This window comes from Sorex fumeus, unplaced genomic scaffold (genome assembly GCF_029834395.1).
Source record: "Sorex fumeus unplaced genomic scaffold, SorFum_2.1 ptg000097l, whole genome shotgun sequence".
NCBI lineage: Eukaryota > Metazoa > Chordata > Mammalia > Eulipotyphla > Soricidae > Sorex > Sorex fumeus.
The window spans coordinates 1,570,795-1,580,447 of record NW_026606154.1 but is presented as its reverse complement, the minus strand read 5'-3'; the positions used below and the strand labels follow the sequence as shown (position 1 = coordinate 1,580,447).

The following is a 9,653-nucleotide window of genomic DNA, read 5'->3' as shown; positions in this document are numbered from 1 at the left end:
GCTCTTCTGGGCCACAGTGACACTCACCGGGGCTGCGAAGACTCAGGGCGTGTGTGAGGAGTCTGGGTGCGGTGACACCGCCGGAAGCCGCGTCTGTTTTGGGGTCGGACCGTCGTTCGCTCTCTTCTGTCGCGACGGGCACAAAATTCACAAGGCAGCTCAGACCATCAGAGAAAGCATTTATTACCACAGCAGAGTCAGGCACCGCCAGAGCAACTTGGCAGCCTGGGGACACGTGCCGAGGGACAGGGCGGCAGGCAAGCGTCCCATGAACTGAATCCCGTCGGAGCATCTCCCAGCCGGCAGGGCTGCGGGGGCCCGGGGGACTCCGGCTGGGCGAAAGGTGCTCCCCGGACAGAACAGGGAGGTCACGGGGACGACGGCACAGACACCACCTTGAAGGGAAATCAATGAGGCTCGTGACATCGGGAGGCCTGGCCACCCTCCCCACCCAGGCCACCGGGGGCCCGGGGCTCTGCTGGGCGGCCGCTGGAGAGGACGCTTGGGCAAGGGCACACGAGCAGGGCCTGTCCCCTGGCACACAGCGAGCAGCACGCAGCTTCCAAGCCCGCTTTGGGCGCTACCGTCGCCTCTGCTATCTGTTATTATTAGGATTCTGAACAAAATTGATGGAGTAGGAACCCGTGGAGGAATCCTGTTTGATCTGGAAATTTTCTGTGGAGAGTCCAAAGGGCCGGAGAACCAAGTTCCCGAGATCTTTCAGCTTACCTGCAAGGGAAAGGCAGAGACTCAGACACGGGGGCGAGGGAACGGCCCAGCTCACCTCACCCCGCAGGCAGTGACGGGCGCCCCGAGCTGCTCAGCTGGGGACGAGCCAGTGAGCGGGAGGGACAGAGGTCCCGCCACACCTGTCCTCTGACTCAGTTGCAAGTTCAGGCCGGCCTGCTAGGGTGCTACTCAGTCTGTACCCGCCTGTCCCATCCTCCAGAGAGCATCAGACTCTGTGTGCAAGAGCCATGCTCCTGGACGAGGGGGCCTGTCCCCACCCAGCACCTCGGCCGTGTTGCTCAGCCTCTGCCGGGCCCCGACCCACAGCCACAGACGCACACCCCAATGCCTGCACGCACGGGGCAGGGTCTCCGGGGGTCCGCGGGCCATGGGACAGCAGTCATGCTTGGGAAGTCTTGGCCAGTCTCACTCTTAACTGTTCTTATTGTTCTTGCAGGTCTGTTTCTCAGGAGACTGGGGGGCAGGGGAAGAACCCCCCAACTGCCAGAGATGCAGGTTCCTTCCTACTCTGAACACAGTCCCAGGTAAAGAACTTCAGGATGGGGGGTGGAGGGAGGGGCAGGAGCGACGGGCGCTTGCCTTGCATGTGGCCGACCTGGGTTCAATACCCGACACCCGACAGTACCCACAAACCCACCAGGAGCAACCCCTGAGCAGAGCCAGGAGTGATCGGAACCCAAACCCCTCCAAGACGCTTGGCCTGTCCATGCCAAACGCCCCAGGGAAAGACCTTCATCCTCAGTCTGAGCCCACAGCTCGCCGAGTCCCGAGGGGCGCTGGCCAAGGACTGCCCTGCTGGTCCCCAACCAGTCTGGAAATCGGGGCACTCGAGGGACGCAGCGACGACGGCTGACCTGCTGGTCAGAGGAGGTCACAGCACAGACAGGACAGGGCCTCCCCGGAGTGGGAGGACATGGTGAAGACACCATGAACGTCACCTGGCGCGGGAGGGAGGGAGCCGGGGGCCTGCATGGGGCAGAGGCCGCGGCACAGCCCTGCCCAGGTCTCTCTCCCACCTATTTCCCCTCAATAAACACCCACAACTTCTAATCCGATCTTGGCTCCCTTCACTCAGCCCCCTGCAGGCCATAGGCAAGGATAGGGGGGCGCGCATGAGGGGGCCGTAGGCACGCAGGCCATGGTGCGGGCGACAGCAAACTCCCGTGGAGCACCGAGAACAGCATGAGGGGAGGGAAGGGCGCAGGGAGCCACAGAGCTGCCGTAGGCGGGGGGCTTGGGCGGGAGGGGTGGGCACAGGCTGGCAGGGGTAGGGGGAGCGGTCGGGGACTCTGCCTTGTGCCCTGTGGGCCCCTTGTCCCTTCAAGCACACAGGACTGTGTGGGTGCAAAGGGCGGCCAGGCTGGCAGTTCCCACGCCTTCAGGGAATGGGGGCTGCCCCGGTCCCTGCGGGGGTTGCGGGGCAGAGCTCCCCTACTACTTGGCAGGACATCGAGGCTCCGAGGAAACAGACACAAGCCAGTCAAAGTCACCGAAACCTAAACCGAGACTCATTGTGTCAAAAAATCAGGCAAGTCACTAAATGCCAATGACAAACGCTCTGGAGCAACTCTGTGCACCTTGTGCTGCCAGACCAGGAGCAAAGCCATGAACCCAGGGAAAGCAGCGGCCGCACATGGGCCACGGGGGAGCACGTACCTCTTGGCTCCCTGCACCTGGCCACGGTCCCACTGCCAACAGTAGGAGGAAGCCCAGAGCCCAGGCGAGGGCCGTGGGGCAGGTGACAGTCTTTGGGGCCGTCGGGGGTATCGCCTCACCTGGGAAGCACCACCGTCACCATCCTACTCACGGGGAGCGGAGCCTGGCCACCACCGGCAGATCTGCCAAACAAGCGTCTAGGCCTGACGGAGGCCCTTGCAGAAAGAAGCACCGAGACACGAAGATCTCAAAGTAAGAGAAAGAGAGGAGACGGAGGCACGCCAGGCCGGTGCTTGGAACCGATTCCAGGGAGACTCCTTGGCACCGTTCTGGATGGCCTCCAACAGGGACTCAGGACAATGCCCCAGAAAAACACACGCCAAGTCCCCTACAAGCCATCGGCAGCAGGAATCCAGCCTAACGCAGACCCCCTTTCTTTTTGGAGTGGGGCCACACTTGGCGGTGCTCAAGGCACTGTACGGGGTGTCGGGGTTTGAACCCAGGCTTGCTGAGTGCAAGTATCCTACCCGCAGTACTCTGTCTCCAGCCCCGGGAAAGGGTTTTTTTTTTTTTTTGCTTTTTGGGTCACACCCGGCAATGCACAGGGTTTACTCCTGGCTTTGCACTCAGGAATTACTCCTGGCACCTCACAGGGGACCATATGGGATGCTGGGAATCGAACCCGGGTCGGCCGCTTGCAAGGCAAATGCCCTACCCATTGTTTTTAAAAAGAGAAACTGAGGGAGGGTCCAGAACCCGGTCAGGTATGACGCAGCTCTCCATGTGGTCTGCACCTGCCCGGCCGGCTGGGTGAATGGCCGAGTCCAGTAACCCGACCAGCTGGGCAAGCCTTTGGGACGCTGGTTCTAACCGCAGCCTTGGAGGCAAGGTCCAATCTACAGGAAATCATGTCCCCTCAGGTCCCGGGGACTGTGACGTGCTCAGTGAGCTTCGTGGGGTCTCGGGCAGGGGGCAGAGCAGGCCGAGTGGGCTCTGGCAGAGAAGCAACAACCTCCTCCACATTTCTGGTCTCCCGTACCCTCAGTACCATTTCCGGACTGGCAGCGCCCTTGGTTCTGCAGAGTTCGGCCTCACAGTGACTGTGGCTGGGACGGAACGGATGCTCACTGTTCACACATGTGAAGCCCTGGGTTCAAGCGTTGGCACCACCAGAAAGACAAAACCCAAGCCCAAGCTCATGTGACAAAATGCAACTGAAATTTGTCACCCGAAACGGAGGCCGGTAGCATTGCCACTTGGGCGGGACTAGTTGGTTTCCAAAGGCAGCAAGTTTTCCAAGAGAAGGAGCAAGATCAAAGTAGTTTGGCGGCCCCACCCCGGGTGGGTGCATGCAAGGCAGCCGCCCACCTTGCTGTGCTGTCACATCTTCTGTCTACCACAATGGCCGCCCCTGGAGTCAAAAGCGGCGCCCAGGGCCCAAGTCCGCGAGGGCAGGGCTGCCACTGAGCACAGCCCCTGGTGGGAGGGCGCACCCACGCCCATGCCGGCGGGAGGGAGGCAGGGGAAGGAAGCACACGTACCCAGCATCTCCTCCTTCAGCCGCTCATTCCGTTCTTCGATTTGCCGAGGCAATCTCTGAGGGAGGAAGGACACACGGGTGGGTGAAACGTCCCTCGACCGGAGAGTGCAGTCAGTGAGGGCCCTGCTGTCCTGGTGTGATGGGCGGAGACCCGGCAGTGCATCTCCTCGGTGACACCGCCCGCGCCGGCCCGAACATGGCCAGCACTGCCGTGCGGGAAGCCTGAGAGAGGTGCTGACAGGGCCATCTGGGGTCATGTGCTGCTCTGGGGCCGGGCACCGAACTCGGGGACGGGTGGAACGACACTCTCCAGGAAGCAAAATCCCTAGCACATACATCGTTCCTGATTCTCCTTGTGTTTGAGTCCCTTTTTTGGGGGGTCAGTTTTTGTTTGGGGGCCACGCCCGGCAGGGCTCAGGGCTTACTCCTGGCTCAGTGCTCAGGGATCACTCATGGCAGTGCTGGAATGGAGCCCGGCACCCACTGTACAATCTCTGCAGCCCCTGGAGTTCATTTTAAAGGGGTACAAGACAGTAGCTACCTTATAGCTGAAATAAAAATAATCAGAAAAAAATAGTGCAAATACAAGAGTAAGAGTCATTTTTAAGAAAGCTGAGGTTATATGTGGGTACACGCAACTAGACAGGCACACGACAGTTACTAAAAAATGGTGACTGAATACCAAAAAGGGCGGACAGAAGCCAGGAGTTGGCTAGCCCACAGTGCCAAGGCACAGCTCGAACGAGCCACAGAGCAGAGGCCTCAAAGGCCCGCAGTGAAGGGAAAGGGCTTCAGATGCCGCCGCAGAGGGCAGAGGCCCGGGTGCCTGGTCTGGGGGTGTCTGTGGGCACCTCCGCCGAGTCCGAGCTCCTGGGATTTGCTCCTCACAGCCCGCAAAGGCTCTTACCATGCAGGCCTCTCTGGCTTGGGCCACTGAGGGGTCCTTCTCGAGCACGGACTTGTAGTCTTCCAGCGCCTCATCGAGCTTGTCGGCTTTCTCATATAACTCTGCTCGCCTCAGGATTGCTCTAATGTAGCTGGGGTTTAACTGGATGGCTACGGAGAGAAGACACCCCCAGGTCACAAGGAGAAAGGGTCCACGCGCCTTCAGCTTCCGGGGGTCCAGGGTCCCTGCCACCCAGGGGGCCCCAGGCAGAGTCCTTTGCCAGGGTCTGCATGGGTGCCTGGCACCTTTCCCTGTGAAGACCACGGGGTTTCTGGAGACGCCCTCGGTCCTGAGTTCAAGACGGTTGCAGTGGCCTAAGGGAGAAACGCCCAAAGGAAGCCATGGGAGCAGAAGGCGGCTCTGCATGTCCGCAAGCCCTTCAATGTGGGCTAGAGAAAGAGTCCCGCAGGGGCAGGGGGCTGGGGTCAGAAGGAGGTTCACTCAAGGAACCCCACCCGGCATGCAGCACACATTCTCTATCAGCGTCACAAGTATTTAGAAAATGGACTCCAGACACTTCCACCTGCTTCTGATGATGCAAATAAGGGGCTTTTCCCCAGGGTTATTTCATAGAATTTTTTTTTTTGGTGGGGTTGGGGGGGTAGGGGCTTGGGGCCACCATGGTGGTGCTCAGTACTGGGCATGGAATCAGAGTTGGGCTGAAGCAGCCGCTTGCAAGCAGCACACCACTCCAGCATGAATCTCCACCCCTCATTCACAGAAAGAATGTGCTTATGCTGTGGCAAGGCTGAAAAATCCTCACGTGGAGGAAGCAATAAATACTGTTCCACTTGATGGGCGGCAACGAGCTCTAATACGACCTTGGAAATAAATGGCCGCGGTTGCTGCCAAGGTTGACTGAATGAATGGGTGTGCACTGGGATGAGGGAGCATGGACCTTTTATTACAAAGAAGCACTCCCCCCACCCCACCCTCAAAGCATCTCATCCATGGGGACAATGCACACATCTGCTCGGTTACACACACAGTTTCTGGGTATTGCAACCAGAAAACGCCCTCCTCCTGCCTGCCTTTCCTGAGTTCCTGGCCAGCGCTGGACAGGAACTCCACCCTGACTTTCTGGCACATTCTCCCCATCGCTCAGAGAGAACGCAGCTCCGAAAATCAGCAGATGTTCCTGGTGGGAGCTCACACGAAGCAAAGTCAAGCACCCCCTCCCCAACGGAACAGTACATCCAGAATGAGATCAGACAGGATTTACTAGAATGGAACGTGGCGAGTTTCACTCACATACGATAAAGAGAGCCGAGATGGGGAGGAAGTTAATTTAAAGCTAAAAACAGTAACTCACGCTTAGTATGAGACTGGGACTAGATATTAGATTCTTTTTAGCTCTATGTTCGCAGAGAAACTATCACCCAGAGAGGACAGAAAATAAATAAATAAATAAACAAACGGTGATTAGCCTGAATCATCCCTGGGAGTAGGAGTAGAAGGCAGTAGGACGTGAAGCAAGCGATTACACAAGCTCCCTTCAAAGGCCGGTTAGGAAAGCAAAATAGGTATCTGGCCTATCAAGAAATTATTATCACTGTTCTATCTTGGTTTTGCTCTGCTGCATTTGTTTTTTGGGGCGGGGGATTTTCTCTTGAGTGCCAGGTGCTGAACCTGATCTTCACGCATGTGACGCATGTGCTCAGTCCAGTTATCTGCTCCAAACCCATCCAGAAATTGGTGTTAGGAGCTTCGCGGGCCACGCCCCGCATGGCTCAGAGCTTCCTTCTGACAGGGCTCACGGGAACTCTGTGTGTGTGTGTGTGGTGCTGGGGACGGAACCCAGGCCGGTGTCTGCAAGACAAGCACCCTATCTGCCGTACTACCACTTTGACCCCAATCAAGAAATTTCTGACAGGGGTCAGAGAGAGTACAACAGGCAGGGCACAGGTTCAATCTCTGGCACCCCTGAGCACTGCCAGGAGTAACCCCTGAACACCAGGAGGTGTGGCCCCAACCCCCCCTCCCCCAAAAGGAAAATCATCAGGACACCAGAGAAAGGAAACTCTGTCCTAAGAGTTTCCATGGCCAAGGCAGCCTTGATCTTTCTTCACATCTTTACCAACAGGGAAAACAATGGAACTGTGCGTTCAGAGCCACGTTCGTACTCCAATGATCAGTGTCTACGGCTACCACCACCAGGAAGGGCAGAGCAGAGAGAGGCTGCTTTAATGGCAAAGACCAAAGGGAACCCACCTGACCCACACACCGGCCCAGCTCTGGAGCTAATTGCATAAACATCACCCAAAAGCTGTACCTTTGCTGCAGTCACTGATGGCCGCCTCTTTCTTGTCCTAAAAAGAAAGAGAGCATTACCAGGTGTCGATACAGCATCAAAAGATGTTCTATCTTAATGGCCCAGGGCTCAAAGACATGAAACTCTCCAATAATAATTGCTTCTCTTCAAAGAAATCTCATGGAAATACACAGGTCTTCCAAGCTAAAATGCACACTATGACAAAGCTCTGACTTAAAGGCCCCCTGGAAACAAATTACTCAAGCTTCCTTCCAAAGTGCCCAGAAAATCGATCTAACTTAGCAGAATTCCATACATCTAAGAGCCTACTTTTTATACATATGTATTTTGGGGGGGAGGGGGGGATGGCCCTGAAATGGTGCTCAGGGGGAGCTGTGCAGTGCGAGAGATCAAACTGGGGACTAACTGGTGACGTCATGATGTCAGGTCTGTGCTCCCATCCTGAGGGGTCCCCAGGACCACAGCCAAGTGCCTGCTCTTGGCATCCCCCCGAGTCAGTGGAGGTGGGCATTACACAAAGTGTGGTGCACGGTGCCAGGGGTCAACCCTGGGTCTCCTGCATGCGAAGCACAGACCTGAGCCCTCCGAGCCAGATCTTACATAGTCAGAAGTTGACAAGGACAACTGGAACACACTGGCAGACTTGCGCCTCCACACAGGGAAACAGGCACGAACTGCCCTTTGGAGCTTGCCCCCAGGTGAAAGACAAGTAGCCCACATTTTCCCAACTCAGCTGTGAGTCGCTCGCCCGGGCCCACCCGAGCACGACCAGTCACTGGGAATCTGTGATGAGAGAGAAGTCAGATGCAGGGCGACTCATGTGCTCTGACATGGAAAGTCTTCTCATGCCCATGCATGCTGAGGCTCCCAGGGTTAGAATGCTGCAGGATGTTTGGGCTGGAGTGACAGCACAGCGGGGAGGGCAGGGCGCCTGCCTTGCATGTAGCCGGCCCGGGTCAATCCCAGGCGTCCCAGAGGGTTCTTGGACCACCACCAGGAATATGTTCCTCCTGAACGCAGAACCAAGAGTAACTGAGCACTGCCGGGTGTGACCCAAAACCAAAAGCCAAAAACCCCCAAATATGGCAAGATCTAGTTGAGAAACACATATGAAAGACCAAAATTTCCCAGCTAGGTGTAAAACCGTTAGTGTATGTTGTAAATTCTGATCAAGGATAGGATACAGTAATCAGTAATGCTTTATATAAACTTAAAACTACTTTGTTCCTGTAGCACTGTTCTCCTGTTGTTCATCGATTTGCTTGAGCGGGTCCAGTAATATCTCCGTTGTGAGACTTGTTGTTACTGTGTTTGGCATATTGAATACGTCACGGGGAGCTTGCCAGGCTTTGCTGTTCAGGTGAGATACTCTCAGTAGCTTGCTGGGCTCTCCGAGAGGGGCGGAGGAATCGAACTCGGGTTGGCCTGGTTGGCCGCATGCAAGGCCCTACCCACTGTGCTATTGATTTTGTTTCTAACAAAAAAAATTTCTATATTCTAGAATTATTTCTTCTCTCATGCTGTAAGAATCACTATAAAATTACTTCACTTTAGAGATGAATCCAATAGTACACAGATTTGGGCTTAAAAGACAACCCTTTCCATCTGTACCATATTCACGGATACTTCTCACCCCTTTCCAAGCCTGGCCCCACACACGGCGTTTGGCAGGAGAATTTCAGGCAACATGGAAAGCAAAGCTGAGACAGTGTCCTGGCAGAAACTGGCCACCCAGAAGCTTGACCCACCCAAGCCCCAAGCTCGACCTCACTTTGTGAATGGTTACAGGCATGGACACTTCGGAAAGAGCAGTTACAATTTAAACAAGTGGTATTATTATTGGGCCTGCGGCTCCACAGGTGATGCTCAGGAAGCTGTATGTGGAGGTGGAACTGGGCCCGATGGGGTACAGACGAGCGCCTTAAGTCCAGGACGGTATCTTAAGAGCTATCTCCAGCCCACAAGTGCTCTTCTCTCCCACAAGACGCCTACTCCAATCCAACAAAACTTGTTCTGTGGATTATACAGGCATAGTGGAGCAGACAGGGAGATGTTCACTCGAAGGGCTGAAACACATGCCCTGTGTGGGCGTGGTCCCAAGTCTAGCTCCTGGTACCACCAGGTCCCCCAACACCACTGGACACAGCCCTAGTATCCTCTGGATGGCCCTGACTGCCACCAGCACCTCTGGATCCGGCACCCCACTGCCAGGCCCAAACACGGAACCATCCACGCTGCAGAGCTGGGCCAAGATATTTGGAAGTGGTCCCCAGACGCCATGAACTATTGGGAGGCCACTCCCACTCAAAAACATGAGGAACACAGGGGCTGGAACAACAGCACACCAGGTGGGGCATTTGCCCTGCATGCGGCAGACCCAGGTTCGATTCCCAGCATCCCATATGGTCCCCCGAGCACCGCCAGGAGTAATTCCTGAGTGTGGAGCCAGGAGGAACCCCTGTGCATCGCTGGTGTGACCCAGAAAGAAA

General features: G+C 56.3%; 1 protein-coding gene across 2 annotated transcripts in view; it reads right to left on the bottom strand.

Moving 5' to 3' along the window:
* Positions 1-235: 235 nt before the first annotated feature.
* Positions 236-9,653, bottom strand: part of TTC1 (tetratricopeptide repeat domain 1) — a 30,010-nt gene continuing 20,592 nt past the window's right edge. For both annotated transcript variants that reach the window (XM_056133100.1, XM_056133101.1), the window contains exons 5-8: positions 7,165-7,201; positions 4,854-5,002; positions 3,948-4,002; positions 236-729 (exon numbers count right to left, since the gene is read on the bottom strand). In XM_056133100.1, the coding sequence (XP_055989075.1) occupies positions 596-729; positions 3,948-4,002; positions 4,854-5,002; positions 7,165-7,201 (375 nt within the window). In that variant the 3' untranslated portion in view covers positions 236-595. The remainder of the gene's footprint in view (positions 730-3,947; positions 4,003-4,853; positions 5,003-7,164; positions 7,202-9,653) is intronic.